Here is a 23,829-nt window from a genome sequence, read left to right as displayed (position 1 = left end):
GGATATGCAAATGAAGCAACTTAAGCATAATGATGGTTCAGTCCCATAACAGGTGAAAAAACCATCACTTTGCTTTTGAGTTGAAGTGTTCAGCTTTATACCAGCTTGCAAACTGACCCCATCTTTTTCATATAAATGCTCCAACTGGCTGCAACAAAACAAACAAAAGAAATGAAAACAAAAACAAATTGTCTCAGAAAATATATTATAAAAATAGATTTACTCTTATAAGTAGAATACTTTTTCTGTGGTTCTAGTGCATCTTTAAAAACCTTAGATGCAGTGGTATAAGGACTTTGGTTATATATAGTTTAAAGGAAGAATTATTTTAAAGGGTCATCAACTTCTGGGTTTGAGTGTGCAGCACTAAATAATAAGTGAAACCTAACATATATACTTATATTTTTTGATTGAGATTAGTCTGGAGAAGTTAAAATTAAAAATATATATATATAAAATCAGGCTATCAAAATCCTTATTTAAAACATTTTCTCCTTTGGGATAACTACTTGTTGTACTAAGGATCCTTCTTGCTCTGTCATATTCTCACCCAGCTGCCATGCAGTCGAGCTGGCCTTATCCTGGTATCTCTCTGCCAGCCCTGCACACGTTCCCAGATAATCCAAGCAGCAGTAACCTCATTTTGAGACTCTCTTTTCTCCCTCTGCCTTGTTTTTAAGTGTAGCTTTAATGGTGGATTGCTTTGGACCCATTGATGTCTAAAAGGGGCATAGGGGCGTAGAAACACGAAACGAATCTGATTTTCTTGCTCGCATCTTTCCCTGGCAGTGGAGTTAAACCTGTGGCTTGTGTTCCCCGGCATTAAGAGGATTGTTGACCAGCTTTCAGAGTTGACGAGGTCACTCGAGGTACTGTGACAGGGCATTTAGGTACAGGAGTTGATCCTGTGTAATGTTAACCCAGGAAGCTTGGGAGAAATGGGGATGATCTTTCTCCTGATTTTTCTTGCCTAATTAAGGGTGTAGGAAAAGCAGGCATTGCAACAGAACAAAATGTAATTACGGAGATGTTGCCTGGCATGTGTCCACTAAGCAATTGCGCCTCCCTCCCATTTCAAAATAACTGTATTTTAGTTCCTTTTGGAGCAGTTTAAACCTTTGAACAGCTCCGCTGCTCCTGCACGGACCGGGGAGGAATCGGCTGCACGCGCCAGGGAAGATGTTCAGAGTTTACTCACTGGCTTGCCCAGGGTTTGGGCGCCGTGAGGAGTTCCCTCCGTCACTCTGGTGCCAGGATCCAGAAATATCAGGCAGGTTGGGCCAAGAGGAAGTCAGAGCTGCCCTGCTGAGGGAAGGAGATGTCTGGAATTCCTATTCCACCATTCACAGCCCTAGAGAGGGATTCTTTTTTCTTTTTTTCTTTTTTTTTTTAAATTTTATTTTTTTGCGCTCTGTCCTGTATTTTTTGCTCTGTTGCCTGAGGGAGAGCCGGAGATGTGTGTTTGAGGGAAGTCGGTGGGGCCAGCAGATCCAGATGATGCTGGATGCTGACATGGAAGCAGCTGTGGCACTTGGTGCACTCAGAGAACACCATAGCTGTTAATTCGATAAAATAGCTTTTCCAATTGAGATATCCATCCTGGGACAGCTGATCTTTTGTACAGCACAGCCCAATCATGGCTTTAAAGCAGCAGCAGCACCAGAACTTCCTGGAGGGAGCCTGCACTTCACTGCACACTTTGGCAGCCTCACCATAGGCCTGAGGGATACTTTCAGATTTCCCTGTAATTAATGAGCACCTCTGCACTTATGGCAAATTACAGTGTCTGATGTAGAATGTTGACCTACAGCTGCCCCATGCCAAGTAGCCTATTTAGACCTATTTATTTCTAAATAGAGCCTGTAAATGATAACCGGAAACTTCACTATTGATTCATTTGCTCCTAAATGCTTCCTCTTTCAGGTATTGAAGTTGAAATAATTTTTGATAATCCTATAGTTATGCTGTGCCTTGGATTTATTCTATATTTATTATGTGAACATTCTTAAGCTTTTTAACATTCCTGTAAAGCCAGAGAAATTAGAGATGGAGAGGGCTTGTTTGATCTTGCATAGCCTGTCCAATAGAGCTCTGATTATCTCCTTCACTTCTGAATGTCCCAAGTAATGAAAAAGCTTCCACTTCTCATAAATGTTGGACTGCCAGAAGTTTCACTGAGTTTTGCTGCTGCCTTGCAACATGGCCAGCTCTTGTATAACCATCTCTCTGCTGTCACCGTTAGGCTTATTTTGAAATGTTATTTCCTCATTTTTTCTCTCCCTGTCATTATTTGGTTTTCTTATTGTGTTTGGCCATTTTTCTGAAACTAAATTTATTCTGTGCTCAGACTGCTTTCAGACTCCTAGCACCTTTCTTTGTTCTTCTGATACATCAAACATCTGGTTCGTGGCTATGCGCTATTTTCATTCCCTTATTATTTTTCTTTTAAGAAAGATTTGAAATAAGATGGGGTTCTCCTCCTGGCTGTCTCCTTTCCCCATAATACATCACTAAATTAGTAGTTTCAGGCCAGAAGGGGATTATTCATAATTTGCATCCATTCCAGTAAGTTTTCAATCCATACAATAACTTCAGAACCAAGTCAAAATAATGCTGCGGATGCAGAATTTTATGAGAGTTTGCATTAAGTACTTTGCCAGAATCTAAATATACAACTTCTATTGTTCTATTAATACTGTCATCCTACTTGATATACACCATAGATATATCTGGTTTGTCAAAAAATATCCGCACTAAAACAGTAATTCTAATTGGTTCAGGCAGCTCAGTTGTCTCCCTTATGTGCTTCGATTTTGTTCTGTTAATTTTTTACTCTGTAAACATTAGTTTGGACTGTTAGTGCCAGGATTACTCTTCTCTTCTTTCTGGAAGATTTATATCACGTTTCTAATTTTTCCAGTATTCTGATCTCTTGCCATTTCTCTGAGAATTTTTAGAAATAATTATTCATGTTCTGGAGGGCTAGTTAGATAATTCAGTAAGAGTTTTTGTACAATTAAGGACGGTGAGTTGTGGATAATAATTTTAAGCTTGATCAAAAGCCCATGGAAGCCAAGTCTTCTTAAGGCTTAAACCACTGTATTAATTTTACGGAGATCTGCCTCTCTTTGCTGCTGATTTTTTGCTCACCTTTCACATTGGGCAAGTTCATAGGTTAAAATAATGTAAATCAGCACAAGTCCACTGGAGCCTTTTGTGTCTTTGAAGAACCAGCCCCTCAGGGTTAGGTGCCTTCCCTTCCCCGTATATGCTGTTGGGATAAGAACTACTTTCCTCACAGGAGTGTTTAAGGCTTAATTTTTTATAGCATATAAAGTGCTCAGAGGATGTTCAGATGAGGGATGTTGTGAAAATGCAAAGTAGTATTATTGTTGATAAATTATTTAAAATATTGTGGTCCATTGAGAAAATACTGGTTTGTAGGCAGTGAAGTGGTTAATACGATTGCATCTCTTACAGGTTTCACCAGATACACTCACTCACTTACAATGGATAATTGTTAGCTCTTGTTGTGCAGATGCTGTTGCAGATGGAGCCCTGTACCTGCATGCATAGCAAATGAATTAGACTGGCAATCCCCTTTATAAAGCATAAATATGTAATTTGTTCAGCTGTTGTAATTAAATATGTATGTGTGAAACAGCCACCATTCAGGTCATTAATGATGCGCCATGCCAAATTAGAGCTTACAGACAGTAATGTACATTGTTGTGCAATGAGGGAATTGCAAATAACATAGCTAAGCCTTTCCTAGTAAAGTGATGGATTCAGTGGCTTTAAAAGGAATATTTATATTTCTAGCATTTTGATTGCTTCAGACTATATTTACATTGATGCTCAATGAAAAAGATACAATTGGATGAAATTTTTCCTGTGTTTGTTTTATACTCTTTGAACATGATAGAATACCCATTAGGTGCGTGTCACACAACATTTATTGGGTGTAACATTTCATACCCACTGGTAATAGGCTGAATATGTTGCTATGTTCATTCTTAAATATATAGTCAATTAAGACCTCATAAGTACCTTTTCTTCAGCATAATGTAGACAAACACTGTATCAAAGCATTTGGGCAATTTTAATGTTTTCTGTGTATCTGCTTTTTAATCTTTGGACTTCGAAGACATGACTGGTAAAGGAGTCCTCACTGTGGTAAACTACGTATATATTTCCACAGAAATCTACCTGATGGAAAAATTGTTGTAATGAATTAAACTTGCCAGTGTAGTGAAGTTGTTTAAATGCAGAATGACTTAAGCATCAGGCTTGCCTTCTTCTGTCCACATTGTTTCTTTCTTTATATTTAGCAGAAAAAGGTAATTTGGCTCCAAAAAAACCTTCCCTGAGTCTTCTGGAAAGAACAAAAAGTTAACAGGCAGCTGTTGTTGCAAGGCAGAATGAAAAATCATAACCTTAAATGCGTCTAAAATGATCCTTCCTAAGCGTGTCTCCTTCTGTTTAAAATAGATGAAGGTTTAGCCCACGTTTTGTTTTGACGGTGGGTTCCCAGTATACGAGAGCTAATCGTTCTGACCTTTCGACCAAACAGGGCAGCAGAAGGAAGCATCTCAGAGTTAATTCTGTCTTGTTCACAGTGGGAACAGAACATTCCTCTGTGATCCTCTTTCACATGATTCGCTTGGGCCTCCTGGAAGCCCGTCCTGATACTATTAGTGCTGGGCTTCTTAGGTCTAAAGGAGATCGACGGCGCTGACATCACCCGCCGCTCACGGGCTGCCCCGGGCTGGACAGCCAGAGCAGAGGTGTTAAGACTCACATTAAACAAGAAACTTCCATGAGATATTTTCTACATAACTCTACATTTCAAATCTTCATCAAGCTTTCTCTATTAACTCCCTTCTATTTAATAAGAAAAGGGAGTTAGGAAATGGGATTAGTTGATAGATTATTTGTAGAGGTTTACCATGAATTTTTGACTTTTTAAACCTAGACTAAGAAACTAATCAGGAGTAAAGATTTTTGTCTGGCTTAGAACTGCTGCAAAGCATGTAACTTGCTAAAAAACATCTGCTTTAGCAGACAGACTGTGACAAAAGTCGAGTATTTCAGTTGTTTTAGTGCATACATTGAAGGCAACACCAGAATAATGATCTGTAGAACTTCTAACATTTTAGTTAAATTATAATATGAAGGCTTGCTTCCCTTTTGTTCATATCATCTCTTCCTTCCTTAGTAACTCCACTCTCTTTCTTCGAGACATTTTCCTGAAGTACAGTTTTTCCTGTTTGTTCGTAGGGAAGTCCACTTGATTTACAGTATGAACGAGTCAGATGTACGGGGTCTTGGCATGTTCCTTTACTGCATTTTAATGCTGCGATTACTCGTGTACTGGGAAGCCATTTCAAGGATGACCGCAATGACAACAGCCCTGATCACAGCCAGGCCTCCTACAGGGTTCTCCTGGTTTATTTTTTTTCCCCTCCTTTCCTTACCTTTCCGGAGTGGTTTTATGAACATTGAAGCAGCTGATTCATGAGTTGAATTAGTTGGATTTTGCATCCCTTACTTGGTGAAGACTGTAAACTGTGTTTGGTTTGGAGGGTGGGAGAGAAGTGAGAAAATTTATTTTTGTGTCCGTTAAGCAGCATTGCATCACCAACAACTGCTGTACCTTTCAAAATCTATCAATTTCTGTCCCCAGCACACCCAGGCCATTGGCCATGCACTGGCTTTTGGGAGCTTTTGTGTGCACATTCCAGTCCAGGAGAACAATTCAGCTTTGGAAACGGGCTGGGCAGAAAGTGTCTGAACCCCCCAATGGACCTTCACTTAACGAAGGGTTAATGCTTTGAGGCTGTGCAGAGGCCATGTTCCCTCACGCCAGGGACCCTCATGCCAGGCCGTCAGTGCAGATGAGGTCGAACTGGCACATTTAATAAATTAACCATTTCCTGGGCAGGGCGGCAGGCACGGGGTGGCTGACAGCCAGGTACTCGGTGATAAGCGCCCGCGGGCCGGGCCGAGGCGAGCGGCTCGATCGCTGGCAGTCGCTGCGTTGGCCAGTGCTGCAGTAAACACTTTCCCTTGGATGTTGGTGTTCTGTTGTGTCTGGCAGCCACAGAGGGCTGCTTGAACTTTAGCCAGAGGCAAATATTTATACATCAGAGCATGCAGTGTTCAATGGGTCCGGCCTGCGAGTGCAAGGAGCATGGCGGGCGATCCTCTTAATTGCGCCCGTGATGCGGCGAAGCGGGACCATCTTGGGGGTCATGGTGGGTTTGGCAGCGGCGCGAGCTCTGGAAACCTGTGAAAACATTGCCTTCCCTGCTCTTGGTGGAGGGGCCATCCTGACGGGAGCCGTGTGTGCCTTCAATTCCTGTTGGAAAGTTTACAGTTAATATTTTCCCTGGAACGCTGTCAAGCTTTTGACAGTGCCTGAGTGTATGCTGAGCTGTGAAATTGAGACGCGGAGCAAGTTGTGAGAAATCTGTTTCTACTCAAATCTGTAAAGGTTTATAAAAACTTCAGCGGAGGGGGGAAGGAGGGGGGAAAAAAAACGTTGGGGACAAAAAGAAGCCCTGGGGCTGGGGCTGGGGCTGGGCTGGGCTGGGCTGGGCTCGCTCGCCGGGCGCGCGGCAGGGCCGCCATTTTAAGGATGCAGCGAGGGGCGAAGCTCCCGCTCCTTACATGGCGGCTGCTCGGCTGCAGGGCCGGCCAATGAGGCGGGCGGTGCCAAGTCACGTGAGGTGCCACGACGGCACCGACAGCCATTTCCTCATTTCTGGAAAACTTCGGTGCCTCCGCCGAGCGCTTCACCGTGTTTTCGGTGCCAAACGCTCCCTGCCGCATGTGCCTCGCAGGCTGGCATTTGTCCATAAAGTTATTTTAGTAGGTAAAAAGTCTCGGAGCGCTGGAGCTCTGTGCGTTCTGTATGTAAAATGGATTTCCCTTGCTGGCCCCGGGCCAGGAGCGCGGAGCACGCGCTGGGCGAGGGGAGCGCGTCTCTGCAGAGGAACTGGTGGACTGACACACTCTAATTTTTTGGCTCCTGACCAGATGAGCTAGATGGATGCCAAAATTCAACAAAATAACACATTATTGTGTAATAGGAACAGCGCTCAAAGTGAGCAAGAGCTCACAGGAACTGAATACCAGCACTTTTTTTTTCCCCTTTCTTTCTCTTTTTTCCCTCCCTTTCTCTCCCCTTGTACAGCAGAAGCTCAGAACTGGCACTTTTAATATACAGCTTCAATGGAACATGGAATAAATATAACCACAATGTAAAGAATGAGGAATAATGTACAACCGGGAAGACGAAGGGGAGGAGAGAGTAAGGGAGGGAGGGAGCGAGCGAGACGGAGGGAGTTAAAATTACTTTTGTGAGACTTCCTTCAAACATGCTCCATAGTGCTCAGAGCTGGTTTAACCCTGTCTTCCCTGCAGCAGATCCCCAGCATGCCTCATGCATCCTTCTTTCTCCTTTAATTTCTTGATAAACAAACACACATGTTAAAGGCAGCACCCAGCACCGCGTGCTGCTGAACCGGGGCCATCAGAGGGTCTGGAATCAGTGCAGAAAAAGCCTTGCTAGAAAAAAAAACTTTCATTTTTTCCTTTCATTGTCTGTCTCTGAAAGAAGGAGAACCTGTGTGAAATACTGGTTTTCCTCCTCAAATAATCAGTGTCGCCTGGGTTTGTTCTTACAGTAGTAGCACCTCCTAGCACCAACCCAACTTTGCAGTAATAAATTAATTAAGCTTCCCTGAGAAGCTACAGCGTTCCATAGCTTCATCTGCAAAATGCAGGTGTGTCTGGGGCTGCGCATGGCAACTCCTGGATAGTGTAAAGCAACACAATAGGAAGTGAAAACCAACACAGCCTATGGAAACTGTGAGGGGTCGTTGGGTCAGCAGCATGTAATTACAAGAGCTGGAAGGCGGCCAGGACAAGGATGCCCATCGTGTCAGGGAAGCGCCATGTGCCCACATGGATTGAGAACTTTCTGGTTTTGTGATTCGTAAAATCCTAGAATGGTTTGGGTTGGAAGGGCCCTTAAAGATCATCCAGTTCCATCTCCCTGTGTTGAGCAGAGAGGTCACCCATTCTATCAGGATTCCTGGTCCTGCTGATAGGGAGACCAGGTGGGAAGAGCATTCCTGGAGGGAATGTGGAAGACACACCCCTGAGTGGACAGTGCACAATGGGACTTGGCTCCCATTCCCCACTGAGAGCTGGTGGACGTGCTTGCAAAGAACGGGAGACAGCCTTTCTCTGCCCTTAGACTTCATCATCCCAGAGCACAAAATAATTGCCATAAACCTTTTCTACCCTCGTTTCTTCCTACCCTCTACATCTCATAGAGATTTCCCCCCAAAGAGATCAAAATCCATGGGAGCTTAGGCTGATTACTGTCCTCTTAGTACTCCTGTTGGATTTATCTGTCTTATCAACCCTGTGTATTCCTAAGACAGATACTGCTGTGGTAGATTATCACCAAGATCTAAACCAGAGACGTTGCTGGGATTGCATCTTAAAATCTGTCTGAGGAGGGCAAATACAAGTTTCTTGTGTTGTATCTCAGATTTGATCTGCCAAAGAGAAATAAAGGGCCTGTGTCTCCTTGTTACTTTATTAAGGAAGCCTGCCATAAGGATCTGAGGAATTTTGAGGAATATAGTTGTTAGATTTTAACATGAGGGATGCAAGTAACCACCAAAGGTGCTGGTTTGGGTTGAGTCCCAGTTGTGTGTGCACCACTCCTCTCCATTGTCCCTGCTCTGAATTGCTTCCAGGCAAGAATAAAGCAAGGTAAACAAGCTGGTTTGGTGTGTTCATGGCCTTGGGTAAAACAAACCATATTAATGATATGTTATATTATTTAATTTGGTTTTTTAATGCCTTATCAAGCACAGAATAGAAAATGCAAAATAAATAGTAAATAAAAAATAATGATACGGGAGTTAGAGTCATCCTGGTGTGCAATAACATTAAGTGTGGCTGTAATTATGGTTTGGACTTCCCATGGTAAAAGCAGATTTTTTTCCCTCATAACTGGTTTTATATCCTTCTGGAACAAAGTAAAAAAATCTTCTGGCAGTTTTTTAATTGAGGTTTTGTAGCTTTAATGGTCTGATGCTATAAAGAAGTCAACCCTTCTGCCAGTTTTTTAAGGCCAGATAAGGCTTTGCCATCGTGTTGAATGCATGTTTCTCTGTGTACATGTATCCACACGCTCCTTTCTCTCTTTGTCTCTGGAAGAGGGAATCGGAGACCTTCAGAGCAAATATTATTAGAGGATTCAGAGATGTAAAAGAAGTTGTTCTCTCCTCGGTGTGTTTGGATTGTTTCTCTCCGTGGAGCTAGCTGGATGTACCTGTGGTATTACAGAAGTGAACTGAAGTGCAGAGAGAACATTTCTGGGAATGGGTTTATGCAGATGAGAGTTATGATGGAACCACTCCAGCCCCACAAATACCTGCAGTGCTGCAGAGGCTCAGCTGCTGCCCCACTGTTGGCTTTTCAGAGCAAACCCTTTTCCCAGCTGGCAGGGAAATACCTGGGACTGTGCTCTGGAGCCGGAGCTTCACAGCCAGGAGCGCGTTAGAAGTTAATACAAATTGCATGAGCTTTACACCCAGCGCCCTGACTTGCCTTGGGTTACCATTTTGGCACAAAGGGTTCAGGGAACATCCAGCTTTGCAATGGATCCTCTCTCTGGTATCCAGCTTTGCAGCACATCCCTCCGTGCAGTGTGCTCTTCCCCAGGAAAGAACTGGCTTTCAGTGCCTTAAAGAAATCAGAAAGCTTTTAAAAGCCCAAGCAAGCAAACAAACATTCAAACCAGTAAAAAAAGCAGTAAATAAGGGGTAAATCCCCCCATCTTGCAGGGAAACCCAGGGCTGTGGGTGGTTTGCCCTGTCTCTGGGTAGTTTCAGGCAATAATGTGGCACAGTTAAAGCCAGTTATAAACAGTGTGGATGTATCGTTGGACCAGTGCAATTCCATCATGTTCAGAGATGAGGTTGCATGGATGTGATAGAAGAATCTTGTATTTCTTCTCTTGGGTTTTGGGGTTTTTTAACGTGTTAATTTGTTCTTTTCCACTCAAATAAAAAACACTTTAAAAATTGGGGGGAAAAAAAAAAAAAAAAAAAAAAAAAGATCCCAGGTGCAGTAACAATAGCTGATCCCAAACAAACAGCAATTCACTCTTGCCACTCTGCAATGATAAAGCCTGTCATGTACATTAGCAAAAGATAACTGACATTAACACAGTAGGCAAGGTGATTACGCACCACACTATTGACTCTGTGCGCTCATTACTGCTATTTGGTGGGTTGCTTAAGTGGGTACCTGAAGGTTAAGTAATAACTGTAGAAAGAATGAGAGGGAAGCAGAGAGAAAGAGAGAAAGGGAAAAGAAGAGAGAAAACATTGACACAAGGTTAAAATGGAGGAAAGTGGATAAGTGGGGGTGTGGATGTCTGAGGAGAAAGGTGAGGTGGCTGTGCCTCAGTAAGTGATATTTAAAGGCTGCTGGCTGAGTAAATAATGCATCCAGTTGTGTTTTCTTTGATATTTTTAAGTTTGTAAAATAATAGAAGGAAAACACAACTTTGGGGTAAACCCGTGATCATGAAAAAAGCCAGAAGAGAACCACAATCTGAATTTCCCAAGACGTGCTCTCCCTCCCCAGCTTTCAACAAAATCCGAGAGAGTGCAAGGTCAGGATATGGAGTTTTTTTAAAAAAAACAGCCGCCTTTTAACTCATCTACATTTTTTTTTTCTGTGAGCCTTTGAAAATGCTTTGTTTATTTTCATACTCTGAGTGTGCACGGCCAGAGAATTCCTGAGCCTTCCTTGCACGGCTTGGCTCCAGCGCTGCGATGGGAGTCAATGGCACAGCTCTCACAGCCCACGGTTAGGGGTGCTCACAGGGCTTAGTGCAGCCACTGACAGCAGCTCTTTGGGGTGTTGGGCATCTCTCCTGCCTGTGTGGCCTGTGTAGCATTCTCTGGGCATTGCTGCTTCACAGTGAAATAGGAACTGTGTTCTGGAACCGATGATTAATGCCGGCTTTTCCTCTGGAATGCATTTCTGATATTATAATATCATGCTGTGGAATCAAGTTTAATTTCAAATTGTATTAACCTATTTACGAAACATATCAAGGGGACATTTTTCAAGGGAATGGTTCCCTTCTTTACATAGATTGGGAAATAAAATACTTCTTTTAATATTGCGTTCTCCAGGCTCTAGGACTAACTATTTCCCTGGAATTAATATCTAAAAGGGAGTCATTGCAAATTTTATATTGACATGCAGAACCTAACATTATGGCTTTTTAGGGTGTTATATGCACAAAATATGTATGTGCATTCCAAACTAGCTAATAGTTTTGCAACTGGTGAGCATAAATTTTAATATCTATACTTCCCAGCTTGTAGCAGTGTTGTCTGAAGTCTGGGATGACTGATGTTAATCTCCAACTTGTTTGTGGCTTTCCAAAAAATGAACTTGAAGTAGAATAAAATGTGGTGTAATTCCCATTCATATTTAAATTTATAATAAAAAGTGCAGTGTGGGATCTGTCCTATATACTCCTGCTTAGTGAAACTTTAAAATGTAGCTGTATTCTTGCATTGCAAAAGGAGGAATATGCACATATGTTAGCTGTTAAATACATTGCTTTTCTTTGGGCTTGCACTTAGATGCCTCCCATATCATAAATTCATCCTCCTTTGCCCTGAAGTTTGGAGTTTTCAAACATTAAGCAAAAACAGAGGAATGGTGGAGGTGATGGTGCCATCTCAGTTTCTTCTCAGGGAGCATTTGGGGAAGGGTGTCTTATGAAGACACACAGGAGAATTCTAGAATTTCATTTTTTTTACTCTTTCTCTGGAGTTAGACTGAAATTACACAAGCCTCGTAGCTGAGAATTTTATAGGTAATCCCTTTGAAGACAGAGGATGAAAGCCTGGCTTCACTGAAGGAAAAGAGGAATTTCTGCTGTTGATCTCAAGCTGGCTCCGAGTTGCTCCCTTGGCGTGTCCGGGGACTAAGTCGTTACGCAGCGAGCGCAGCGCTGCTTGGTGTATCCCAGTCCATGGCTTTTGTTAGGCTGAGGCACGTTTCATGGCAACATAATGATTTGGAGCCAAATTTCAGAGATGCTGAGCCCCCCTCCTTTCCCCCCGCCGCTTGCATTCAGGTCAGCGAAGCCGAGAGTCGAACTCTTCCAAAGGAGCGGCGTATCCGACAGGAATGAGGCAACGGCTCGGGACGTGCAGGAGTTTATTGGGTGTCTCTCTTGCACTGTAGTTTTAGCCATGAGCGCTGGATTTGTTTGAGAGCAAACAGAGACGCACTAATTGATGAGAGTGTTATGCAAATAAAAAAAAAAAAAAAGAGAAATGGGATGGGTAAAATAAAGGAACTGTAAAACACTTTATTATGCCTGGAAAGCCAAGCTAATCCCAGAGGAATTCTGCTGGGATAAAATGTTAGCTGCTTGGACATTTTAAGCCTTTAATAGTTGTCCTGGAATTCTCTTTTTCGTTTTCTTTTGTTACTTTGTTAGATCAGTCTACAGAAACGTGGCTCACATTTTCTTCCCTCCCTCCTTTCCTTCCCCCCTTGGCTGAAGGTAACAGCCCACGCTTGGCTTGCAGGGGAGATGAAATGGTTAAGCAGTTGAACCTCAGGTGCTTTGTTCTTGTGCTGGATGCCTGCTGCTGGGAGGCAGGCAGGAACTCCTCAGGAACTGCAGGGCTCCCGCCGGGAGCAGGGACTTTGCTTACCCTAGAAGACTACAGAACGAGTGGCTGCAGTGGAGTGACCTGAGCACACTGCAGAGCCCCAAGCAGGGCAGAAAGTGGGTCCAGTAGCTCAACTCCTTTTCTGACCTTTTCTCTTGCTGTTTCCCCCACCTTTCATGGACTTTCTCCCTCTTTCACCTCAGATGGGTAGGCAGGCAGGCTGCTTTAATGAAAGCAATACTGTGTCAAGAGGGATTGCTGGCAGAACCCTTCCCAGCCAGTCTGACCTAGCACCTCAGCAATGTTCTTGGCTTTGGCCAGCAACAGCTTGAAAACCCAGGTCTGTTTCTGAATCCAGATGGTGGTGCGTTGCCATATGTCAACAACACATGTCATCCTGATTAAAATTTTAACCACATCCATTCTGCCATCCCCATAAACCATCCTCGGCCCACTGCGTGGCAAAGGCTCCTTCCACAGTGATCCCATTCCTCCAGCAGGAACGTGCTGCTGGCATCGATGCAGGCGAAGCCATTGCCTCTGCAGTGGTATCTGCCTTCCCATCCAGCTCCGTGCCTGCAAGCTCCACCTGTGAGGGTGCATTGTCCTTATCAGCACTGCTGGAACAAGGTCTTTGCTTCAACTGACTCCAGAGTCAGGCTTTAAGTGTTAGAACAGAAAAGGAGAAAAAAAAAAAAAATCCCCCCCAACCTTAACTTATTTAATCACTTGTCAGGGCCTGTTGGGTTGTCTGTTAGGAAGTGGCCTGCCCAGCCTTGGAAAGAGAGATAACGTATTCCTGTTGAAACACAACCTTGTCAGGTTGCCACTGAATGGCATTTTGAAGTTGCCGGTGTGTGGAAGACCAGCCCAGGCTGTTCTGTACCTGGGTGAATGCAGCTCCTTTTTGGTTTCTAAGCTCTGAGGTACAGCCCTTTCCTTAAGCCATGAACGTGAATTCCAGCAGTTCCTTGGGGCAGGGAAGTGTCCTCTGAGGGTTTTGCATAGAAAAACTCCTGTGGTTTAAAATTTCTTCAAAGAAATGTTACCAGTGGGCAGCAGGGACAGGGTGTGCTACTAAATTCAGATCTAGGGTCTTACTCCAGTCAGTTGTTTGGAGACTGGGAAAATTTGTGAAGTGGAAGTGGTTTCCTGAGCCGTGCCTCTCGGTTCTTTTCTATTTCAGTTTGGTTTCTGCTGCAGCCTCCCCTCTGCCTGTAGGTAATGCTCACAGAACATTTATCCCTTTGGCTAATTTCATTCCAGAATGACAGACAGATAAAAGCTCTCAAAGATACCAAGTTTCTACTTTTTTTTTAAATTAAAATGGTGGCTGAGCAGGGAAGAGACACCCCCATCCACATCCTCCCAGGAGGAATGTCGACAGGGTGAGCCTCACCTTTGTCTGTCTGGCGCGTCAGTCAGCAGATGCAGAGCTTGGAAGCAGCCACACGCAAGCTGCCTCTCGCTCTTCCAGATGTGAAGGCCAGAGGTCGGGAAGGGAGGAATCGCAGGGAAGGGGAAGATGAATCATAAAGGAGTTGGGGGAGAAGTGCAGGATGTTGTCCTGGGAGGACTGAAGACATGCGATGCGGATCCTCAGGAAACAAGGCTTTGTTTTCTCTGATGGTTGTATGGAACAAGTTGTCTTTCTGAGAAGAGGGGTGACAGAGCAGGGGGAAGAAGCTGGAATGGCTTCTGGTTGTTAAATATTTTCTTTTATATATGTATATTTTCCCCCACTTCTTTGGAGTATGGTGGATCTTACAACCACATCTCTTCTGGTAGGGCATAAACTCTAGTATTAAAATGTCTGGTTCAGAGCATGTGGAAATTAGGAAAACCGGCGGTAGACATTAGTTGTCTGTATCTGAACATGTTTATGGTCTGGAAGAGTCATTTTAAAAACTGGGTTGCTCCAGTCCCCAAGGGGAATCTGGGATGTTCCCCATCTAAACAGAGATATGGCTTGTGTGAGTAGTCTCCTAAATCACTGCAAGTTAGTAAAGGGAGTATTAGGAATCTTGGAAGAGTGAACTTTCTAACTTCCTTTGGAGGGAAAAAGATGTTTTGGAAGCCAAGGATGGTGAAATGTTGACCTGCTCTAAGGTCTGGGACCATGTGAAGCATTCAGTTCAAAGCTTGGGTCTTTCTATCACAGCAACAGTGGTACCCCTCTTCCAAAGAGGAGCCTAAAGGCAGCACTTGGACTGGAGATAGGATTTTGGAAAAGAACTCATGGGGAATTACCTCAGTCCCCTAACTAGTATAGCCAGTTTAATCGCATTTCTAGAGCAGTTACCCCCAATGGCATCTTCATGTCCATGTTGTGAGTCATAGAGATATAAAACACAGAACTGATGAGGTACCCAAAGGAAAAAAACAACAGAGATAGCTTCTCTAATACGTTGTGCACAACTGCCTGCCCTAGGAAAGGGGTGTATTTGGATCCCATTTTTCTGGGCAGACACATTTTTTCAAGACAATGCCAAGAGTGTGCTTTCGGTTCTCTTTCAGTGACCGAGTGCCGGTGGGTATGTGCCAGTGGAGAGAGGTGCTATTTATAAAGTCGGGTTTTATTTAGTGTATATTTGCACCAGCTATTGAGTTAGATTCCTGGCTAGCGTAACACAAGACAGCTCCGTTGGCTCCTGTGATTTCCATAGTTCAGAGTCTGGCATATGTTTTTCTTGCAATGTATATTGACTGCCCGGCCTGTTAAAACTCTCGCCGCGAAACCTACGCTGTTGTGTAATACACTGTTGACTTTTTGCAGGGCTGCTATGAATAGCTGGAGGAAATGAAGTAGCTGTGAGGATGACTTTTCTTACACTATATAAAGTCTGCTCGAGGCTGATACAAAATGTGAATGTCTTTGGTAAAGTTAGATGTGGAGCCTACGTCTAGTGGAGAAATCACAGAATGGTTTGGGTTGGAATGAGCCTTAAAGACCACTTCGTTCCACCCCCTGACATGGACAGGGACACCTTCCACTGCACCAGCTTGCTCCAATCCCCTCCAGCCTGGCCTTGAACACTTCCAGGGATGGGGCAACCTGGGCCAGGGCCTCACCACCCTCTCTGCAAAATCAGCTTTGAAGAAGTCCAGTCCCAGTTTTGCCTCTGACCTGCTCGGGGATTTGGGGACTTGCCTATGTTTCGGTTTCCTCTTCCATGAAATGGCAATAATGTGTGAGGATTAATTAGTCAGTGGATAGCAAACCCTGGATTTTGCAAATGCTGGCGGTACCATTTCAAAAACTTCCTTTTCTGGGTTAAAAGGAAACAAGCATAAGGATTATTGAAGTCTTAAGCAACATTGTTGAATGTTTTTTCAGTGACGCAAATACAGATCTCAATTTTAAAAAAGATCAGAATGGATATCGATGGTAAATAAAATCACCAGCCAATAACTTGCAGGGATTAAAGCAAATTTGATTAAGCATTAACTATGGAGAAACTTTCTTAGAGACAAGTAGAGACTTCAGCCCTGGATTTATGGCTCCATTCCTGCACTTCCAGTATGTGCATGTGTTCACTACCCACCAAAAAGACACTGCTGGAGGGGATCCCTTTGGTGCACAGTTTGGGTGCTGTGCAGTCATAGTGAGCTCAGGTGGGATCTTCTTCTTTGTGTCCCAGACCAGGACACTTAGGTACACGCTGAGGGAGGCTCAACCTGGAGAAAAGGAGGTTCAGGGGAGACCTTCTCACTCTCCACAACTCCCTGACAGGAGGGGATTGGGCTCTGCTACCATGGAACAAGGGGAAGGACAAGAGGAAACAGCCCCGAGTTGCACAGGGGAGGTTCAGATGGGAGATGAAGGAAAGTTCTTAACAGAAAAAGTTATTCGGCATTGGAACAGGCTGCCAGGGCAGTGGTGAGGTCACCAGCCCTGGAGGGATTTAAAAGATGTGTGGATGTGATGTTTAGGGATGTGGTTTAGTGGTGGGGTTAGCAGTGCTGGATTAGTGATTGGACTCAATGTCATTAGCTTTTTCAACCTTGGCTTGAAGGGAAGGCCACCCAATCCTCCAGCCAACCCTTAGGGACCCATTTGGTGCATGTGTGCAGCAACAGATGAAAAAAACAAATTATTTGTACCCTCTGCTTGCACTGGACTGGTGCATTTGCAGTCCTGACATCAGGCTTTGGAAGCCCACCTCTGAAACTCCTGCCTTCTTGCATTTCTTCTTATTTTCTCAGTGATGATACTTGTGGTTTCATTCTTACCAGATTGTTTTCTTTAATTTAAAGAGATCTATCCTCCAGGTCTGAAAGGGAAATCTTTGGTTTTGTCAGGTAGGTGTTTAGTCACAACAAGTCACGTGGGAGTGTTTTTCCATCAGTGGAAAGAGACAGAGGCAGCTGGAGAAAACAACTCCAACATTTTTAGGATGGGAAGGCTGCTGGTCTGCTCTTTCTCCACTGGTGTCCTGGGAAAGCTTGGGTAACTGGGTTTGATATAGGAAAAGCAGGGATGTGAGCACAGGCAGCAAGGAGGCAGAGCTGTTGTGCCTATCATACCTGCAGGTTATGAAATGAAGGAGTTAAGTTTCCCAACCTGACACACAAGTAGCACCCTGTTATTTGCTTAACAAAGATTTTTGTGTCTGTGTCTCTCCAACCCAGTGTGTTTTAAATTCACTGCAAATAATTCTTTCAGCTGTTTCCTAGACATCCTGTCACGCAAATGGATAAAACAATATAGCCAGCTCAGTGGAAAAAACAATAAATTATACAATAAAAACGTATACAGTGTACTCTTTGTGTTAGGGCATGACTCGTAACTGTGTTACTCCAGGTCTACACCACCAAAATTTGGCTTCCGTGGTGAGATAGTAGCAGGAGACAGTGGCACATCAGGCTGGTAGCAGTGGGAATGTGCCGAAGTTTTAAAAATTATCAAGAATAAAATAGCTATGAGATCCTGCATATGAAGTTCATTACTTTCTGGTAATGGTGACTTCGGTAGTGTTAACATTTAGGAAAATATTTCTTCTTAGAACATTTTCATATGCATATTTAAAAACTGGAAATCGACTGTTTGCACAGGAATGCCATTAACGTCATAAATCAAACTGCACCATTGAAGAATATACTAAAAAACTGAGAAATTAGGAGAAATACTTTATTTTTTAAATCAGTAAGCCAGGGTGAAATATAAATATATATATTTAATATAAATTACTGCTTCTGCAAGCTGTGAGCAGCACGTACCTCCTTACAGGCAACAGATTCGGGTGCTCTCGTTTTCTCTCTGGAGGTGCTTGCCTCTCTCTCCTGATTGCATTTGGTATTGAGACTCCTAAAAGCAGGCATGAGGCCAGGCACCCAGTGGAGCTCCAAGGAGAGGATAATTTAAGTAAGATGAAATCCTGACAGTTTTTACGGAGAGCGAAACTCAAATGTACAAATTACCTGGGAATGCTGGAAAGCTGATGGTTTCCCCATGGAATAAGGCTCCTGGAGCAGGGAGGTGCACGTGGGGACTGTATCAGGTTAGCATCTGGCAGGTCGTGATTTACAGAACCCAAAAGCAGGGCACGCAACACGGTGCTTTCAAAGATCTTTGTGCCGGTTCCAGTTTAATTTCCTCCCAGCCCTGCGTACACACACAGAGCCCCTTTCCCATCTGATCTCTATATAAAGGATGGGGAATGATGTGTGTGAGGAAGCCGAGGAGGATGCCGCAGGGCCAGCCCAGCAGCCGTAAGTAGGTGTTGCAGCGTGCCCCCAAGGCATTTCTCCAGGCTGTTGCAGGGACCTTCTGGGAGCTGGTGGGAGAAGTGGCTTTCCAGGCAGAGCTGGGACTCAGTCTGTGCAGAAACAACCCACAAGGTATCGGGCTGTGCTAATTATGGAGGTGAATATGGGTTGTGCAACCTCTCCAACAGGCTCAGGTCCCCGAATATCCAAATTTGTTTCATAGGAACCCTGGAGCAGCCACCGAGCATTCGGTGTCAATCTGCTTGTGTTTAAGCGCGAGGAGTGGGGGATTGGTGGCCCGGCGCCAGACCTGGGCTGCCAGAAGAGCTCAGAAGTTTCCTGATCCCGCTCCCCACCTCCCGTCTCCAAAGGGAGCTGCCGCCTCTTTCCCATGACAGCTTTGTCACCCGTCCAAAACGCAGGCATTTGTCAGGATGTTCTCTCCTTTCCTGTGATGGAAGAGGCTCTGTTTCTGCCTTGTGGCAGGGAAGGAGTTGGGCTTTTGTGGTCTTCCCATGCATGGGCCAGTTATTTTTGGGGAAGGGCAGCAGCAGCACTGTGCTCAGGACTGGGGCAGCAGCCTGTGCAGGTTCCCAGATGGAACCAGGCTGATCCACACATGTGCCAGGCCAGCGTTCTGCAGGGGTGCAGAGGAGACGGCCTTCATCCCCAGCCACTTGGCTCCCCTAGAGATGATGTGCTTGCAGATATCCGCTTCATCATTTTTGCCCACAGACAGGATGGTTTTCAGTGTGTTCTCAAAAGTCAGCATTTAATCCCAAAACCCCAACTGCACTTTTTACTCCACTCCACACTTGCCATTTTAACATCAACCCACACAGATTCTCACAGGTTCAGGAGAACCACTGCTTTTACTATGTAAAACAGACACATAAGGTTGCATTAGGATAAACACAAAATAGCAAGGAAGAAAAGTGTTTAATTTGCAGCCCAGAGATCCTAGAAATTTGTTTAAGGATAATCTCAGCTCATGGCTGGGTATCCCTTGCTCACACCAGGACCAAATAACAGCCCAAGCTCACAGTGCACAGTCAGGCCCTCATTTACCAAATTATATCGTTCTCACTAATGTTCCCTGGGTCAGTGGGTGAGGCAGCTGTGGGTTAGGACACTACAAATCTGACAAGAATTAATGCATTAGTAATTCTTTTTAAGCCCGTAATGTATCCACAGCTTCCAGGGGAGGTATTTTCAGATAAGAAATGTAGAAGTCGGTTGTTATATTAAGCTGCCTCTCATTAATGGGAGCCTTTCCTACCGTCGTTTCCGATTGCATTAGTGGCAAATTCTGTTCTTTCAAAGATTAATGGTCTGAGTGGAATCTATAGCGGAAGCAGGGCTGGGGACACCGGTGAGTTGGCTTTAGATCATGCCTTGGCCACAGACATCCTGGGCAAGTTGCTCAGAGAGGATCTTGGTTATGGATGTTACGGATGGAGCTGTGTTACAGATGTGTGCAGTGGGCTCCAGGTGCTTGGCAAACCCCTCTCACAGCCACTGGAGCTGAGTGTCTGATCCCAAGCATCTAAGCCTCAGTTTCCCTCTCTGCAGTCTGGGAGTAGATAATAGCAGCAGCTTCTGCAGAAGGATCCTGAGGATTTATGTCAATTTCTGAGGTGAGTTGTCCAGGTTTGATGCTGGTTAGACGGATAAGACTGATTCACTGGCGTGGGTTGGCCAGAGAAGCTGTGGCTGCCCCATCCCCAGCAGTGTTCAAGGCCAGGTTGGAAGGGGCTTGGAGCAAACTGGGATAGTGGAGAGTATCCCTGCCCATGGTAGAGGTTTGTAACAAGATGGTCTTTAAGGTTTCTTTCAACCCAGAGCTCTCTGGCATTCTGATTCTTTAGCTCTGAGCTAACTGGTGTCCCAGGACTTAGAGATCCATATGTTGTAGGGGGGAATGAGCATGTGACTATAGCAGGGAGACTCCTTCAATATTTTAAATTATTCACTGGCTGCAGAGATATTCATGATTCAAAACAGTGTGCTTCAGTTGACTGATGAATATTGTCTCCCAAAAAGCCATTGAATACCAAGTATACTTTTCAAACAGGATATGGAAAACTATCTGTATGCAGACAGTCCTGCAAATTTGTTGTAAACAAATTTATTCTCCTATAGCGCACCTACGCTGTAAGTCAAGGCACTGTCATGTGGAAGGTGTCTAGGCAAAGATGCATTTGCCAGCTCTTGTTCCAGCCTGCAGAAGGGCTCTTTAGGTGTTCCCAGATGGTACTCTCACAAATCCCTCTTCAATTAAGTGAAATTTTTGCAGCACTGACTTGCTAATATATCTTGTTTAGCTTGTCCCTTTTATTCAGAGTCACTATCTGCTTTTGGAGGTTCCCTCTTTTCTCCCCCGTCCATCACAACATTCTTTTCTTATATATGTTAAGTAATAAAAAGCCTCTTCAACACTCCCACCCCCAAATCATTAAGCTAAGAACTGTCATTAGAAATGTATGTGTAGCAGAGCAGAGGAAGTGGCAGTGAGAAAATGTGGCAGTGCCACACATTTCTTGTGTTTTACATACAATCCTGCCTTGTCATCTTCTTGCAGATCCAATGTTTTTGCAACACTGAATTTTTTGAGGTTGCTGCTTTTGTTGGTACCCTTGCAGCAGGGGCAGATGCAGGGATGGGGCTGCAGCCAAAGCTCAGGCTCCTTTATAAGGGGTCTGGAGAAGCCTTCACATTAAACAAGGTTAATTTTGCTTGGTTGTCATCCCCTTTACCCCTTTGCCCTTTACACCTTTTGGTGGTGTAAGAGGGCAGTAACCTGACTAAAAAGGAGCTTCATAATTCCAGTTGCCTAATACATGGAGGACAAGCAGGGTTTGGTGGTAGAAGTGGGTTTCAGCCATTGCTCTGGGTTGCAGTCATGTTCTCTCCTTGTGCAGGAGCCCACACCAGGCTCCTCCACTCTCCTCCCGGTCTCTTCCTTCGCCTTCCCTTTCATCCTAATAAACCTAATTAATGTTCAGCTACTGTGTTCTCTGCCGGGCTCCACGGAGCGGAACCTCCTCCCGATGGGACGTGGCCTGGCAAGCACCACTGTCCCGAGGAACTTTGGACTTGTGACACAGCCAGACGTGGGGCCAGCAATGGCCCAGCCACAGCAAACTTTCTGCAAGATGAGGATGAGTTTGTAACAAGGCTGCTCAGCGGGCTGCCAACGCTTCCCAAGGGCTGGTTTGGCAGCCTGGCCATGCCAGGACCCTGGGACCTTCCTGCCATGCCCACTGTCCCCCAGCCAGCAGAGGAGGTGGCGGCCGTATGCCACGCAGGGATTCCCTTTCCTCAGGGCTGCCAGGTTAGAGCAGCTCAGTTCCACTGGAGCAGAAAGCAGCGGTGCTCCGGCGAGGAGCTGGGGCCTTTCAGTGTGTAAATAACTAATGCCGCATGTGGGTTTGATTTTCGGCACCGAGGTTTGGCGTGGGGTGTTTTTTCACTCACTCCTCCACACCCAGGGCTGATCTGCTGCCTCTGCAGTGAAGCTCGCCCGGGTCTGAGGCTGCCCCTCCGCTGGCGAGACAAAATATTTTCACGCTTTTATCTGTGCAAATTAAATGAGTTAATATGGGATTAAAAAAAAAAAAGTGCTTGTTTATATTGTTGTCCTCCTCTAGGGTAACCATCTACAAATTGATCTAAAAAGATTGTATTTGCTTCAGGGAAAAAAAAAAAAAAGAAAATTGTATTAAGCTGCAATCGCACTAATTATTGATGGGGGGAGCTGAGCTCTGGGTATCACGGAGATTATAATAATTCTATGGAGCTGAGTTTTAAAAACAGCATCCTGCATGGCTCTGAGCATTGAATTAAGCTGGAAGTTTTCTAGCAGACATCTCAGTTGCCAACAGTAAGGTCTGGGTGAAGAACAAACAATAAACCCAAGTAATCAAAGATAAAAAAGATAAATCCGAAGGAGAGTAAGCATGATCTTTCAAATCAGCATTTAAACTGAACCACGACTGCAGCAGAAACTTTAGTTCAAATAAGAACATTCTGTATGACTTCTAAATTTGTCATTTTGTGTACAGCATTTGTGTACTGGCAAAAGGCTTAGTGTTAAAGGCATTTCTGTCAAAACAACCCGTTGCTTTGGGGGACCTAGTATGAACTTTATTGGCAAAAGCATTTTTTATTTGTATAAGGTACAGTTACAGTAGAGGAGTTTGCCAGCAGAGCCGTACGAGGAATTTCTTTGCCAGGCTGACCTAGCCCAGAGACTTGTTCAAAGTAATCGGTTGTACATCGGCTTCCCTTTGCTCTTGCTAACAGCAGAGCTCCTTGTGCTCTTGGGGAGCATGGGGCTTGCACTGATTATTATACTTTAACTGTGCAGAGGTGGCCATGCCAAGGAGTTGGGTTGTGATCCTGTGCTCTGGCTGGTGGAGGCAGCTGAAGTCTCCTGCCCTCCGTGCCAGGGTTTTATCAGGCACCTGAGCAATGATGGGGCTCTGCCACTGGGACCAGTCCCCCGGCCACAGAGCAGCCTGCCTTGCAGTCTGCAACACCCAGGGCTGGCACTGGGACTAGAATAGCAAGGACACAAAGTGGCAAAACTGGAAGGAAGCAGGATTTTTTACTAAAAGAGGAAATCGAGTATTTTAAGGTAGTGGTGATTGTTTCAAAATGTAGGTAGGACAAAGATAATGCATAGAGGCATTACTAAACTGACTGCATAATGGGAAAAATGAGATAATCTTCCAGGGACACAAACTCAATTAAAACAGATCTTTATATAACTCAGTTCAGCCATTAAAACTTAGCCAGCTATCTCACTTTTTAATGCTGAACAGTGTCGCACATCCGCTGCATTCAAACGTGCAAGCAATGTTTTCACCGATATGGTTAAGTAACCCAATACTTTGTATAGCTGAAAGATCAGTGGAACAAAGTATCCATCTAATTAAATCTAATCAGTCAGTGCACAAGCTTACATTGTGGTCATCGCCTTGGTATGTACGGGAGGGTTTGAAGCACTGAAGCGAGGGGCATGGGATTGAATAAGTGTTAGATGATGAAAGGCAAGGGTTAAAAACTTTCAAACTACAGTGTTAACATTTCTTCCCTGTCATCAGCTATCTGATATTTTGGTATTTCAAGGAGGGGGGGGAGAGAAAAGAAATGAAGAAAAGAAAGAACAAACGAAGTATGCGTGGCATCTCGATCCTGGGTAGAGTTCCCTGGAAGCTGCTCTGAGTTAGTCTGTACACAAAATTAGTTGCATCCTCTCATTTGTAGTTGAGGCTTCCCCACAGTGTAATGATAGTGTTGGTTTAGTGATGGAAAGTAACACTTCCCTAACTTTTCAGACTTCTAGTGGCAAACTTCGGGTGTCTCCAGCAGA

General features: G+C 44.4%; 1 protein-coding gene across 12 annotated transcripts in view; it reads left to right on the top strand.

Moving 5' to 3' along the window:
- The window catches only part of NFIA (nuclear factor I A), a 250,775-nt gene that overhangs the window by 64,473 nt on the left and 162,473 nt on the right, over positions 1 to 23,829 (top strand). Inside the window, exon 3 of one of the 12 annotated variants that reach the window (XM_066325397.1) lies at positions 3,481 to 3,548. The exons of the other annotated variants lie outside the window; for them this stretch is intronic. Within the exon in view, the coding sequence (XP_066181494.1) occupies positions 3,481 to 3,524 (44 nt within the window). The 3' untranslated portion in view covers positions 3,525 to 3,548. Of the gene's footprint in view, positions 1 to 3,480; positions 3,549 to 23,829 lie in introns of those variants that run through there. 12 annotated transcript variants of the gene reach the window in all.

Source organism: Sylvia atricapilla, chromosome 9 (assembly GCF_009819655.1).
Source record: "Sylvia atricapilla isolate bSylAtr1 chromosome 9, bSylAtr1.pri, whole genome shotgun sequence".
In the NCBI taxonomy this organism is placed as follows: domain Eukaryota; kingdom Metazoa; phylum Chordata; class Aves; order Passeriformes; family Sylviidae; genus Sylvia; species Sylvia atricapilla.
This window is presented reverse-complemented; position numbering and strand designations above follow the sequence as displayed.